The 16,066-nt window shown below is 34.9% G+C and overlaps 1 protein-coding gene and 1 long non-coding RNA gene across 2 annotated transcripts; both read right to left on the bottom strand.

Annotated features, from left to right (window-relative positions):
- Positions 1-325: 325 nt before the first annotated feature.
- Positions 326-5,430, bottom strand: LOC127716055 (uncharacterized). The gene is made up of 3 exons (XR_007988736.1): positions 4,087-5,430; positions 1,667-1,819; positions 326-504 (listed from the first exon to the last, which is right to left on the bottom strand). It is a non-coding gene; the product is annotated as an uncharacterized LOC127716055 (long non-coding RNA).
- Positions 5,431-5,762: 332 nt separating this feature from the next.
- On the bottom strand, positions 5,763-10,788 carry LOC127715993 (uncharacterized). Its single transcript, XM_052222094.1, has 2 exons — positions 10,719-10,788; positions 5,763-8,658 (listed from the first exon to the last, which is right to left on the bottom strand). The coding sequence occupies exons 1-2, from the start codon at positions 10,758-10,760 to the stop codon at positions 5,920-5,922; spliced, it is 2,781 nt and encodes a 926-aa protein (XP_052078054.1). The 5' UTR covers positions 10,761-10,788; the 3' UTR covers positions 5,763-5,919.
- Between the last annotated feature and the right edge of the window lie 5,278 nt (positions 10,789-16,066).

The following is a 16,066-nucleotide window of genomic DNA, read 5'->3' as shown; positions in this document are numbered from 1 at the left end:
GTAACTCCACAACATACAAAGGTGGTGTTGGATTACAGCTTGGGTATGTCTGCCTCTAGGAGAATGGACAACCATGCCAAATAAAGTTTATTGTGAATTTAGGAAAATCTGCATACAGATATTTGTATCAGATATCACATGCCAGTTCTTATTAATGCAATACTCACTGTGTCGCATTATTTGCATTTAAAAAACTCACAATATACGATCTGGATTTACAGTAATGTTTGCATAAATGATTCATGTCCAAAACTAAAACTTCCTTCCCTACCCTCCTCCATTAATATTAATGGAACAGTCCATACCTTTGATATAAAAAGTGAGGTACTTTGACAATCTTTGGTGTACAGTAGTGCCAGACGTTGTGATGCAGTATGCTAAGGATGTCCTCTCTGACCTAGGATGTTGTGGTCTGTTTAACTTTACTAATACCATGTTGAGATCTTGTAAAATATCACTACGGATAATCTCAGCATTGTATTGGAAGAGAGGTTGTTCTAAAGCCTAAAAAATTGTATGGAATAATCTTGAAACCAAAATTATAAACAAACAAGAAAATGTTAACTTGCTGCTATGAATGAAGATTCTTCATTCATTTAATTCCATGCATGATATATTTACAAGTGAAGGAAAAAAAACTCATTCCCAACATACTTGATTTTGTGGTGATATTTTTCTTGTTGGATCTTTTTTGGTGACATAAAAAATTGAAAAAGATGGCATACAGAGAAAAGTCAACAAATTGTGTATACTGAAGAAAACGTGAATATTTACTTGATTTATTTCATTGGTGTTATTATACCAGATACCAGTATATTGTAAAATATTTCTGTTATATAGATTAATCTTGTTTGCATGATCAATGGTCTTCAGACATACCCTATGAGAACAGAAGGAACAAACTGGTTTGGTTCTAAACAAAGACCGATGATATCTGATGTTTCTGTATGGCCCAAAATCAAACTGCTTATCTACAAAGTGTTATTTAGTAAAGAATGTTAATGAAGTGGAGCAGGATCTGCTTACCCTTCCGGAGCACCTGAGATCACCCCCAGTTTTTGGTGAGGTTCGTGTTGCTTAGTCTTTAGTTTTCTATGTTGTGTGATCTGTACTATTATTTGTCTGTTTGTCTTTTTATTTTTGGCCATGGCGTTGTCAGTTTGTTTTCGATTTATGAGTTTGACTGTCCCTCTGGTATCTTTCGTCCCTCTTTTAAACTAAACTTAAATAAATGATATGTTAAAATCAAAGCTATATTGTTCAGTTTTCATTATATGTAAACAGGTGTACAAGATTATTACAAAATGTGCAGCAATTAGAAATTAAAATAGAAATGTTTGATACATTTAATTCTTTAATGATAAGCAAAACCAGTCAGATGTTTTTTACTTTTCTTTTTTTTTTTCAAAGTTGGAAACTGTATGTCCCGTCCCTATAACCAATAAATAAGCTTCATTTAAGTGACTGCATGATTAACAAAGCATAGACAAACCAACGTAGGCTATACTGTGTTTTTTCAACCAAAATAATTTATTATTTTATTTGATTGATTTTTTTTGTAAGAAATACCAATAAAAAAATGAATCTAGCTTTCACAACCCTGATAACAAAATGTATACACTACAATTTAAGCATTTCATAGTCAGTTAAAATATTGTTATCTTACCTTCCCAGCTACAATCATAACTTGTTTATACGTCAAAGTTGCTGACATCTGTCCATCATCATAAATCACAGCTATTCTGTCTCTCCATTGGTCACAATCTGAGACAAGGTCAAATAACATCAGTTCCTTTTTCAATTAATCAATCATGATTAGCTGAAATATAAATTTCACATTCTAAAATGTTTAAGCTATATATTTCAAACCTCTTATTGGTTAAAAATTATTTAGGTTTCTGAAATAATGACACATTGCTAACCATCATGCATCATGGTACAAATAAAAATCCTGAGTGTGTCATACTTAGTTTTTTTATGTAAACAATGCTAACACTTTTTACTGTAATTTAAAATTTCCCCTCTGCTGTTATTTTCATGACGCATTTACATTTAAATGGAATACAAAAAAATATGACCAGCAATTTTCAACTACCCTTCACCATGTTAAATTTTTCGGTAATGAGTCGATTATGATTGAAGACTGTTTCAAAGAACTCCTAATTGAATAAACTGCTAAAGTGATCTGACCTTCCTACATGATCGGACCTTCCTAGATCACATAGTCACTGAGGACCGGTATCTCAGTCAGTGAGCTATACTCATTACCGGTTGCAGTTGTCAGGTTAACATGTTCCTCCCCACTACACTCCCCCCACCCTGCCATTAAATACAAAATCTAACAGCGTATGAACATTGCCAATGAAGTACATTTTCTGCTGATTGTTCAAAGGAGACATGTTCTTGTATCTCATTGACCAAGCTATCTCAGGTTTCATCACGTCAACATTTTTGTTTTTATAGTTGCAAATAGAGAACTGGTATTGAACATCCTTCGAAGAAGCTGTTTTTGTTTTGTCAAGCACTTATAAGAGACCATCTCAGCTATAGTGTGGCCTTATTATAAATGGGAAACTAATAAAACTAGCTGAGGCTATCACAGCCGCTATCACACTCTTTTGTGAATAGACATTTGAAGTTACTGCATCCTCTAGCTATTTCATATCAATGAACTTTTTGCTTATTCAGTTGTTGAGTTAAGTGATATAAATATGAAGATGTGGTATGAGCGCCAATGAGACAACCCTCCATCGAAGTCACAATGTATAAAAAGTTAACAATTATAGGTCAAATTACGGCCTTCAAAACGGAGCCTTGGCTCACACCGAATCACTTTTATGCCATTAGTCTCAAGCACTGCCATGAATCAACCAATTATATCAAGCCATAATAATGATTCAAGTGAATGTATGCTTCCTCACAAATTGAAGTAACATTGTGCAATTGAAGAACATTTTTGGCCCCAACATATCATGTTGCCACTTTTTACACATTGGGGTAATATTATGTCAAAAAAGTCACGATTCCGTAAAGTGAAAATGCTCATGCTTTTTGAAGACACAACAAATTTGCAAGGTATCAGCGTACACACTGTGCTAAGATTCTCTACAGCTCAATCGTAATGAGCAGACTCTTACCCGTAAACATGTTCATAGTCTACATACAGTGGATCCATTATATTTCTTGGGATACCAAATTTGGGGAATTTAAGAGTGCTGGTAAATCCCGATTTCAAATGTTCAACAAAGTACACATTTTCTATAAACTTGTAATCAGACTTTGACTAAACTATAAATTTTTAAATAACCACGAAATTTGGTACACAAGAAAAATATATGAATCTGCAGTGTTGCAATAATTTCGCCCATAGAATCTGAACACTGTAACCTGTTTTATATGTGTCAAACTTTTATAGTGCTGGTAAATTATCTTTAATATGACAGATGGTTCACCCACCCATTCTTCGATTCCTGATTAAGATTGAAAATTGTGATCTGGAAACATTCTAGAGTGCCACAACAATTAAGTGATTGTTTACATTATTGACTAACATTTATAATGTGAGCCATCTTGAAAGACCACCTTCATTGTAATATAGGAGTGTCTAACCAAGGACATAACGGCACATGACATCTGCCATACTGATTCAGAAGAAACCCAATTGTCCATTGGTCATTTCAGAAGAATCAAGTTCTGGCTAATATTTACGCTCCTTTGTGCAAATGTCCCACGTGATCTATTTAATAATGACCGGAGTAGAAATAAGATACTTTATCCAGCACAGTAGTTAACAACAAAATCATTTTATCCTACGATAAACTGTCATGTGTTTTGCAATATTTTGCATTTTTTTTTTTTGGGCCCAACAGGGTCTGGGCCTTAAGCATGAAATAAGCCAGGCAGTTGTTGAATATCAAATTCCTACAAAAGCATGAATATGCAAACTGTATCCTTCAAAAGCATACATATGCAAGCTATCAGCAAATAGAAGCATGCTTATTTCTACCCCTACATTTCCTGATAAACAGTCCTCTATAAAAAAAGTGGTTTTTCAAGACAGGTACCTAAGAAGTTATCCATAGATACCTAAAGCCAGTCATTGAATCCTTTAAGGTGTCCTTGGGTTATCTTTTAAGCTGGAACATTCACATAAAAGCATGTCTTCCATATGCCCGTACAAAGTAGGATGAATCTTTAATATCTTCGTGTCTTTCCAATTTCTTGTGTGAATCAGGCTAACCTTGTCATATATCCTTTGTGAAACAAGGTCAACCTTTCCATTTCATTAGTGTAAATCAGTCAATTCCTCTCAAGTTTGTTACTAAAATGTTCCCTTTCTGATTTCCTTTCATTGAATTCATCATAATTTCAAAGTCCTCGTATAAAACAGGTTAACTTTAGCACATCAGTGGTGTTAAACAATTTATATCGTGTTGATAATGGTTCAACTATGAAACTTAGTATTTGGAAGTATCACATCAAAGTGTCCTGTTATTAATGAGGTATAATTACTCCACACTATAAACAAACATTACAACCGTCAAGATAACGTTAACAGCTTTTACAATTTAAATGATTTATCAACAAAGTTTGGCATTACACACATCACACAGTTTATTGTCAATCATGATAATTGTTTTAGTTCATGACACAAAGATTGGAAGTGAGAAAATATATTAATTCAAGCTTTACCATGAACAAATAGGAAATATTGTTAAAAAATAACATTAATTAAAATAAATTAATTAAAATTCATCATGATGTTGACTAAAATTGATAACAGTAACCTCAATTTCAAACACGAACTACTTTTACTTAATAACTTGATCGTTAACAAATGCACTTCTTTAACAAATTAATTTTAAAACAACTAACATACATGTATTAAAAACAGTTAAGGTGGTACCAAACAGCTTGATTTAAATTAATTTGACTCGTTTAAATTTCATAAAATTTTTACTAAATAATTACTTTACCTTTTGCCAATAGTATAAAAAAAAAATTAAACTTGAACCACACACTTTATTGGAAAAAATTATTGGATATATAGCAGTTAAAAAACACCAATTTTAATCATTGAAAAGCTTAGAATACCCTTAACAATAGAATGTGAATAAAAAGTTCAGCTGATTTTTACAGAGTTATCTCCCTGTAGTGTTATTCAAAATTCATCATATTGAATAAAATTGATCTGATAACAGTAAACTCAACCTCAACTTCAAACAAGAACTTTTACTCTATCACTTGATAGTGAACAAATGCACTTTTCTAACAGGTTATTTTTAAACCAATTAACATTCATGTATTAAAAAACAGTTAAGGTGGTACCAAACACCTTGACTTAAAATATTTGGCTGGTTTAAATTTCATTAAATTATCACTTAATATTTAATACTTTAACCCAATAACAAAAATATAAACAAAAATAAAAAAAACATACACTTTATTGGAAAATATTCATTGAATATATAGCAGTTTAAAAACACTAAATTGAATTTTGTTCATTGAAAAGCTTAAAAGTAGTACTTCCTTAACAGTAGAATGTGATTAAAACGTGCAGCTGAGTTATCTCCCTGTAGTGTTATGTACTACCTATAAATATGAATTCCTTTCTTCCAATCGGATATCATTTATCAGGTTTTTTTCACGTCGGGTTATGTTCATAGTATGAGCCTAAGAAGGGTCAGTAAAATCTTCCCCTTGTTCTTTATAACTAATTAGGCTTTTATTGCATCTTGCAACCCATTTAAATAGGTATGTTTATGTAGTAGAAATTCCACAGTAAAATACCAACCACAAACATTAGACATGAAAATTTCCAAATATATGATATCGCACACTATCTACATTAGAATACATCAACATATCTTTCATTATATATACATTATGTACAATATCAACGTTAACGTTAACATTTTTCTAATGACCGGGAAATTGGCGACTATTGCCAGTTCCTGTCCACATCTGTTGATTTGGAATGTTTCCTTGGAACTGATCATGATAATCTAATCCTTGACCCCACTGCATCCCATCCAAAGAATTGAACCCAGCGTTGCCTGTGTTGTGACCTAATGAACCCTCAAATGATCGATCCATTTGTCTAGTCAGAGAGGACAGACCCATTGATTCTACTGATACACTATCAGTAAATCCTAGACCTTGTTGTCTTACGATGTTTTCAGTTTGAAAGTCTCCATTAAAGGGACCTCTTTGATACCTCATCTGATTGAAATTTTGAGACATTGAAGTATGGTCTGGTCCTAGATTATTCGTCATCTCAAAGTTCCTGTTTTGTGAAGTGTTTCCTGATCTGGAATATTCGACTTCACTGTCAAATAATGACCTTATTTTTCTATCTCTAGCTTGAAGACTACAATTTATAGACATTGTCTCTAAATCTCTAGGTCCCATTTGATAGTCAGCATCAAGGTTACCTTGATAATAAGAGCCTAATGAATCAGCTCTATCGTCATGACTACTATTGTTTACATTTGAAGATGGTATATAAAATTTCCCACTTCTCTGCCTATTTCTATTGTGAACTCTGTTTCTTTTCCTCTTAAAATTTGTATCTGAAGGATTCAATCTTTGATTATTTGTGTTCTGCAAAGTGTCTCGCAAATTTTTTGAATTTTCTGAGAGATTAGTCCTTCTTGCTTGCAAATTTCTTAAATGGTGATTTCTATTCTTTGGCTGTGATTGGGAGCTATTTATCGTAGACATTTCAGACTGCAGAACTTCTTTTGGTTTGTTGGATGAATTTTTAAAAAGATCTGAAGTGGGACGATCCATAGAAGACTTTCCTGCTGGAGGAAATGCAGAAAGTATGCTCATGCGTCTCTTTTCGTCTAATAAGCTGATCAAAATCAGTATAGGTCTCCAGTGGATCAGACCAGCAGGAGAATTGACTGGATTCAAACTGAACCGGTCAGGTACCTTCCAATCTTGATCTTGGCAAACTTCCACCATGGCCCAATGACAGGAGGCCAACTCTTCATTTTTTGGAACATCAATACCTATACCATTGACAAGATCCATTAAGGCATTGAATGAACTTTGAGGTCCAAGGATGGCCATTTTCAATGCACGAAGGGCTGCAACACGAGTTGGGGTCACATTTGCTTGACTGATTTTATCGGAATCTTCCACTGTTTTAAATATGCCTGGTATATGTTTTTGAGATGCATGATAGTACAGATCATTGCACTCAATAAAGCACCCTGGAATGGGACACTTTTCAAGCTTACCCTGAACATGGTGAAAGGGTCTACCTTTTCTGGCATTAGAATTGTCCCTTTCTGGACAGTCTATCCTGCGATTTCGTTCTTCCTCATCCCTCCAATCAAATTCTCGAGTAGGAAAGTCTTCCATTACATTCTTTCCTCTCAGAGTGTCCTTCACAAATCTGTCTCGTTTCGAATCATCCCTCCAATCAAACTCTTGAGAAGAAAAGTCTTCTGTTACATTCCTTCTACTGAGAGTATCCTTCACAAATTTATTTCTTTTTTCCTCATCCATATGATCAAACTCTCGAGAAGGAAAATCTTCCTTCATATTTCTTCCTCTACTAGTGTCCTTGACAAATTTATCTCGTTCAAAACCATCTTCTCTGCTCATCATTCCTCTCTCATGACCAATACTCCTATCATGCCTATCAAATCCAAAGGCTTTAAATAATCGGTCATCTTCCATAGATGAAAAGTCCTTTCTAAAATCATTCTGATCATTTCTTGAGTAAGCCAGATCTCGACTTGGAATGACTTCATCATCTTCCATAAGAACAGGACCAAATCCAAAACCCTGTCTGTTCCCTTTTTCTGCATATTCTGATCGGCCCATGTGGAAATCTCTATGGTCCTGTCCAAAGTTTGGACCTTGTTTAATCATTTCCATATGTCTATGACGCATGTCATTTGGTCTTCCCCTAGAAAAGTTAGCTTGTTCTCTCAACATTTGCCTGCGTTCAACATCATCAATATCAAAAGGTCTCCTCATGAAATCTTGCTGTTCATCATACCCTCCTCTTATCCTTTCCCTTTCTTCGTTAAACATGACATCATGACGTCTTCTCAGAAATTCCTCTTCATCATGGTGGAGGTTAAGGCATTCTCTTCTCATGTCGGTATTTTCAAATCTAGTGTTATAAGGTTCATTCATGAAATCATTCTGCCGTTGTCCAAAATCCAACCCTTTCCTAAAAAATACTTTATTTTGAGGGTTATCATCGGGATGTTGTGCATTGAAATTCATCGGTCCCATCATCATGTTTTCCAGATTCATTTGAAAAGGGTCATTTAGTCCAAATGACCGATGAGCAAAATTCTGTCGCATGGAAGGAAAACCTGGACCAAAATTTGGTCTATTAGCTGCTGCAGCTATTGCACGAGCAGTCTGTCTTAATCTTCGAGCACGGCGTCCTGCAGAGCTCTCCTGAAATTTTTTCTTTCTAAAATTCCCAAACTTTGGGTCTGCTTTTTTAGATGTATCTACCAGTGTGATTTTGTTTTCTTTCGTTTGAGGCTTTAATTTTGCAGCAGCTTCAGCAGCCTGCGCAGCCTCTCTGCGCTGTCTTTGACCTGGTCTGATTCTTTTCCATCTTTTTCTCGGCATTGTTAAACTCGGCACAGTCTTAATGGCTGGTGATTTTCCATGATCCTTCTGTGAATATCAAGAAATTTGACTGATCAATTGGTGCTGATATATCTGTCAATTATTTTATGAAAAAAATCACCAGGAAAATTAGTTACAGTCATCATTAATTTTCCATCATTTTCAATTTAAACAATCCCCTCCCCCCCCCCCCCCCCCCCAAAAAAAAATCAATTTCTACTGGGTTATAATAATGATGATGAAATTGGTGTTTAATGTCCAACTGCAATTATTTCATGCATATAAGGATGTAAACAATGTGAAATGTATTTCTATGTCCCCAGCAACACAGGTCATTCAGACATTGCTAACTACACCCTTTGATAGAAATTTCATAATAAACTGTTACCACAAAAACATGTCTCGCTTTTTTGTAATTTTGAGTATGCAAATGTTGAAATTAAAATGGCAATACTTAACAACATGAACAAGTAAGGCTAATATTCAAAGTCAATGAACCATAACTGAGGTACATGGCTAAACCATCTCCATGTAAAGGAGATGTGCCAATGCTAATACAACTGCATACCAAATATCATTGACTTGTTATAAGTTGTTCCCTTTAAACAAACCTAAACACAAACATTAACTTGTAAACTATTTTAAAGTTTCAAAGTCAATGAACCATGAAAAGGGGGTGGAGCTATATAATCTCCATGGAGACAATACTTACAAATGCCAATAAATTTGCATACCAAATATCATTGACTTCACATTAGCAGTTTATCTTAAAACTGATCTTATCACAAACTAATACATGTAAACTAAGCAAAAGTTTCAAAGTCGATAGACCATGACTGAGGGGACGGGGCCACATATTATCCATTGAGATGAGATGCGCTAATGCTAATACAACTGAATACCAATTAACATTAGCCTACCACTAATGGTTCCCCTTGAACTGACCTAATCACAAACTAATACATGTTAACTAAGCAAAATTTTCCAAGTCAATAGACCATGACTAAGGGGGCTGAGCCAAATAATCTCCATGAAAATGATTTCTGCCAATGCTTATACAACTGCATACCAAATATCATTGACCTACCACCAATGGTTCGCCATAAACTGACCTAATCACAAACTAATACATGTAAAATAAGCAAAAGTTTCAAAGTCAATCGACCATGACTGAGGGGGCAAGGCCAAATAATCTCCATGGAGATGAGATGTGCCAATGCTAATACAACTGTATACCAAATATCATTGACCTACAACTTTTGGTTCACCACAAACTAGACTTAATCACAAACTTATACATTGTTGACGCCCCCGCCGCCGTCACTGGCGCCGGAAACAGCATACCTATGTCTCGCTTTTTGACTCCGTCAAGTGAGACAAAAATCTGGATAGAATTGTACACATGCATGAGAGAGCTTACAAGACCGATGGGTGGATGCCCATTATTTCCATGTCCCCTCACAACCCAATGTTCAGGTGACGATATGAAAGGTAAAGTGGCATATTTTTTCTTACTTGGCATCAATACACTAAAATAAAACATTTATCAACAATGAGTAAAAAGATAAATGTCAGATTAAGTCATCTGTATTGTTATGTAAGTGACAACTAAGTTGACAAAGTTGGTTAACTTTTTAGATGGATTTGGTAATTTTTTAGGTTCTTTTTAGTCATAAAGCTCTTCAACAGTTCCGCACTTATACATCCTTGCCTTTCGAACATTCTGTTCAAGTATTCCTGATGAAGGCAAATCCAGAAATGCATTTCAGATACAAGACATTTTGCTTTCATTAATGCCAACAAACTATAAAATACATTTAACACATATCACTTCAAACTTTGGACCTTTAAGGGGCCTCAGTGGCTGATTGGTTTAAGTAGTTCATCTACAGATATCACTAGCTAGCCTGTCAACACTGTGTTATGAGTTTGAACTCGTTGGTGGCAGAAAAGTAGGACTCCAATCTTAATTGACAAGGAATGCCAGTGTTTTTACTTAAAGTCATGAAATTGCGGATAATAACACTAATATATTTCACTTTCCTGTCGTCTGCTAACGGTATGCCACATCATACAAACTAAAAGTACATCAACCGGTTTTAAAATACCTGACTCTGTTGATCAGATCCTGACTTCTCACTGGTAACCATGGTAACTGACTTTTTGGCATGGTCTTGTGGTTCCTACAAATATATTATACTATATAAGTCAATGCAATGTAATAGAAAAATAAAGGATATGGGGTATCCATCCACGACACAAAATCAGTACATGCCCAGCAATAAAAAACTAGAGGCTCTCAAGAGCCTGTGTCGCTCACCTGATTCTACTTTGGTTTTGGAAATCATGTAAAAATAGATTAAAATCATAACAGATACCCTAATAATGAGTGAGGCCAAATTTGGTTTAATATTGGTCCTGTAATTTAATAAAAAATCCTGGTGGCCATCTTGAACAGTAAATCGGCAACAAAGTAGCAACACTTAATCAGCACCTCATAAGAAACATTTATGCCATGTTTTGGTTTCATTCCATTCAGTGCACCTCTAGAAGAAGCATTTGTATGCATTTCCTATAGGGTCTTATGTTAAAGGAAGTCCCCCCATTGGCGGCCCTCATGGAAGAAGGATCAGCTTCAAAGTAACAAAACTTAGTCAGCACCTCATAAGGAACATTCATACCATGTTTGGTTTCATTCCATTCAGTGGTTCTCTAAAAGAAGACATTTGTATGTATTTCCCATAGGGTCCTATGTTAAACTAAGTCCCCCGCTGGCGGCCATCTTGGATTATGGATCGGCTTCAAAGTAACAACACTCGGTCAGCACCTCATAAGAAACATTCATGCCATGTTTGGTTTCATTGCATTCAGTGGTTCTCTAAAAGAAGACATTTGTATGTATTTCCCATAGGGTCCTATGTTAAACTAAGTCCCATGCTGGCGGCCATCTTGGATGATAGATCCGCTACAAAGTAACAACACTTGGTCAGCACCTCATAAGGAACATTCATGCCATGTTTGGTTTCATTCCATTCAGTGGTTCTCTAAAAGAAGACATTTGTATGTATTTCCCATAGGGCCCCATGTTAAACTAAGTCCCCCGCTGGCGGCCATCTTGGATTATGGATCGGCTTCAAAGTAACAACACTCGGTCAGCACCTCATAAGGAACATTCATACCATGTTTGGTTTCATTCCATTCAGTGGTTCTCTAAAAAAAGACATTTGTATGTATTTCCCATAGGGTCCTATGTTAAACTAAGTCCCCCGCTGGCGGCCATCTTGGATTATGGATCGGCTTCAAAGTAACAACACTCAGTCAGCACCTCATAAGAAACATTCATGCCAAGTTTGGTTTCATTGCATTCAGTGGTTCTCTAAAAGAAGACATTTGTATGTATTTCCCATAGGGTCCTATGTTTAAAATAAGTCCCCCGCTGGCGGCCATCTTGGATGATGGATCCGCTACAAAGTAACAACATTTGGTCAACACCTCATAAAGAACATTCATGCCATGTTTGGTTTCATTCCATTCAGTGGTTCTCTAGAAGAAGTTCAAAATTATAAAAATTAACGACGACAATGGACGACGCCGGACGACGGTTGACGGACGCCAAGTGATATGAAAAGCTCACTTGGCCCTTCGGGCCAGGTGAGCTAAAAACACACAAAAATCAAAGGAACAGCGCTTTTATTGCTGTCCTTTATTTCAAACATGTCAAACTTACAGTTACCAATATCCATCCATAGGACAAAGTTTAACACAATTTATGGCATCAATATACCTTTTGAGCATTCTACATGAAATTAGGGTTATTTTTTAATAACTTAACCGTTTTCTCTATTATTTTTTATGGTTGCAGAAAACATGGCAAAATGGAAATAAAGTATATTTCATACTTCTTGCTTTATTTGGCCTTTTTAACCTTCTTGATTCAAGCAACACCAATGGGTCTTTTGAAGACGAAACATGGCATACAATGATTGTATAGTGAATATACTATATGAATAAAAAATTTGATTTTCAACTAGAGAGCAACACAACAACAAAAATTATTAAGTATTGCAATGTAACAATTCAGCCTGTTTAAGGCCTCTTCTAGTTCATAAAATTCATAAAATTTTATCATTAATCCTTGAATCCAATCTTACCTTTTGGACTGATGCTTAGGAAAGTTCAAGATTAGAATTAAAATTATGTATAGAGTAAGCATCTATAAATAAATTAAAAAAACACCAATAAAACTTTCTAACCTTCTTTATTGTAACAACCACCTGATCATCTGAAGATTTCCACACAGTTTCATTTGACTCCTGTAATATAATAAGATAAAAATGAACAAGAGGGTGATCAAGCAGATAGCTAGCCTGAAAAAAGAACATTGAGGCTATGATTGCATGCCTTTTAGAGTAAGTGGATTGATTTTTGTTTTGCAAGTATTTTATTGGTTATTGTGAGAGGGTATTTAGTTAAGGCAAGCATAAAAGTAAATGATAAGAAAACAGAAATTTCTGACAAATTGCGGTTAAAAACTATTTCTTATCTCTATGAACTTTCTACAAAGATAGCGATATATATATATATATATATTGTTGTTTGTGCTGTATTTAGACCCCTCTACCACGAAATTTGTTTTACATGCACACGTATAAAAATTGCGGTTTTTATCCAACGCAATCATAGGTTTGAACGTTGTTTTCAATTTAGACTTTTATATATTTTTTCGTTTGGGCTTGTATTATAATTTCCTTCGGGTTAATATGATCCGTTCATCCTATTTCGACTCTTTAAAATTCAAGTCTTTCCTAAATTGAGGTAAATTATATGGCCTTCCAAATACCGTTTCGATCCCTTACATCACTGAAGAGACATTAATAGTCGAAATCCGGATATGGTGTACAAATTTTTGCACCTGATGTTTGTGGTATAGCATCTTTTCCACAAGTTTATTGTTTTCTGTTTGGTATTAAATTAATATTAAGATCCATTTTGTTAGATCTGGTGATCAATTTATTTGGCAATCGCCAATGGCAGTCAGCAGGGTTTAAGAACATCAGTTGTTCGACCTGTTAGTCAAATGCGTTTTGTTAAAATAGACTTTTTCACTTTTTTTGGTCTTTTGGAAATTGTTGTTTGTGCTGTATTTAGACCCCTCTACCACGAAATTTGTTTTACATGCACACGTATAAAAATTGCGGTTTTTATCCAACGCAATCATAGGTTTGAACGTTGTTTTCAATTTAGACTTTTATATATATATATATATATATATATATATATATAAAGCCAAAGCAAATGTTGGTCATTGTCATGAAAGAATCTGGTTGTTGTTGTGTGGTAGTAGGTTTGGACTCTAATTGTATTAGTGTGTTTTGTCTTTTTTGGCAGCTGTGAGTTCAGGTTCTTGTTGAGTAAGTCATGTAAGTGTGTTTTGGCTTTTTGTGGTTTCAATACACGTTATAAGTTTTTGACTCATTGAAATTTACCAAACAATTCAGTTTCATAAGTTGATGAAGAAATTCATTTTTTTGTTGTATGATACAAGTCTTAAAAGTTAAAGTTTAGGGCATAAAACCAAAAGGCATTACCTGAACCATAACACCCAAACTTTGTTATTAACGTTAACGACGACGACGACGACGACAATGAAGACGATGACGATGATGATGATGATGATAATGATGATGATGCCAAAGACTGCTTACAATCTTATAGAAAAATGTATTTAGTCATTATATATAATTATATTTTGTGGTTTTGATTCAATATACCCAGGAAATCCAGGAAAAAATTATATCCAATATTTAACATGAATCAAAAGTCGTGACAGAATATACATTTATAATGAATAAAAACAATCCAAATATACTAATGAAATAATATTTACCTTTTTTATTCTGACCACTACTTGGTCATTTGGTGCTTTTATTGGCGCGTCAGTTGGTGCTTTTATTGGCTGGTCAGTTGGTGCTTTTATAGGCTGGTCAGTTGGTGCTTTTATTGGCTGGTCAGTTGGTGCTTTTATAGGCTGGTCAGTTGGTGCTTTTATTGGCTGGTCAGTTGGTGCTTTTATTGGTGCGTCAGTTGGGGCTTTTATTGGCTGGTCATTTGGTGCTTTTATTGGCGCGTCAGTTGGTGCTTTTATTAACGTGTCTGTTGCTGCTTTTATAGGCGGATCTGTTGGTGCTTTTATTGGGGAGTCATTTGGTGTTTTTATTGGCGAGTCAGTTGGTGGTTTCACTGAAGAATCGGTCGGCTCCTACAACAAAGATTGAAAGTTCTAAGATAGAAATATATATCAAGTGGAACAATCAAATGATCATAATGCCAGTCATTCATGAGGGTCTGAATGGATGGTAATTCAATTCTGTATTCTCAAATTTGTGGGCCATTTTTCTCTATTCCTCCTCAAAAATTTTGCCCATTTTACTCTATTTTCATGATTTCTTATATTTAAGCACCCAATTGTTCTCTATTCTTTATTTTATTTGCCTACACATTTTTCTCTATTCTTTATATTGTTTGGCCTTTATTCTGCACTTTTTGCACTTTATTCTCTATTCTGTAAACCCCACCCAGACCCTCATTTATTAAAAAAAAGGAATTAGCCTGTAACATACATGTATGACCATTTTGAAACTATGGCATGATGAAGCAAACAATATATATCATATTTGTTTGTTGTTTTGTTGTTTTGTTAAGTTTTTTCTTGTGTTGTGGTGTTTCATCTCCACTGTCCAAGGTTAGGGTAGGAGACAGGTGCCAGCTAACATGTTTGACCCGTCCACATTCTGTACGTGCCTGTAATTCGGTGGTTTTAGTTTGTTGCTATATCATGTACATGTATATATCATATTTGTTTTTCATGTAATGTTTTGTACATAAATCAAACCATTAGTTTTCTTGTTTGAATTGTTTTACATTTGTCTTTTCTGAGCCTTTTATAGCTTGTTATGGGGTTTTGCTCATTGTTGAAGGGTGCTTACATTGACCTATAGTTGCTAACTTATTCATTATTTGGTCTCTGGTAGAGAGTTGTTACATTGGCAATCATACCACAGCTTCTTTTTATAACGTTTAAAAATTATATCGCCAAATAGCCATGACTTGAGAGGGGGTTTTGATGGCCAAAACAAATTCACACCTGTGCAATGGTATCATCATCGTCAGGACCTATTTCATCAACCATAACCAGATCACCAAAATCTTCTGGGAAATCTGGTGACTCATCTTCATCCTCATGGACACTCTGTAAAATGTATAAAAGATACAAAAATTCAAGTGTTTTAACATGTTTAGAAGTTAGAGTGTTGATTTTTAGAAAAGTATGTACAGCATAGCATGCATAGTACAGCGAAAAAGACAACACACATAGGAACAGCGATTCTTTTGCTTAAATCTTCACCTCAAAGTCAAAATGAGCCCGTCAACACAGAGCAAAAACTCTCACCTCACT

This window comes from Mytilus californianus, unplaced genomic scaffold (genome assembly GCF_021869535.1).
Source record: "Mytilus californianus isolate M0D057914Y unplaced genomic scaffold, xbMytCali1.0.p SCAF_9, whole genome shotgun sequence".
Classification (NCBI taxonomy): Eukaryota; Metazoa; Mollusca; class Bivalvia; order Mytilida; family Mytilidae; genus Mytilus; species Mytilus californianus.
Note: the sequence above shows the minus strand (reverse complement) of the source record. Positions and strands in the feature narration are given on the sequence as shown.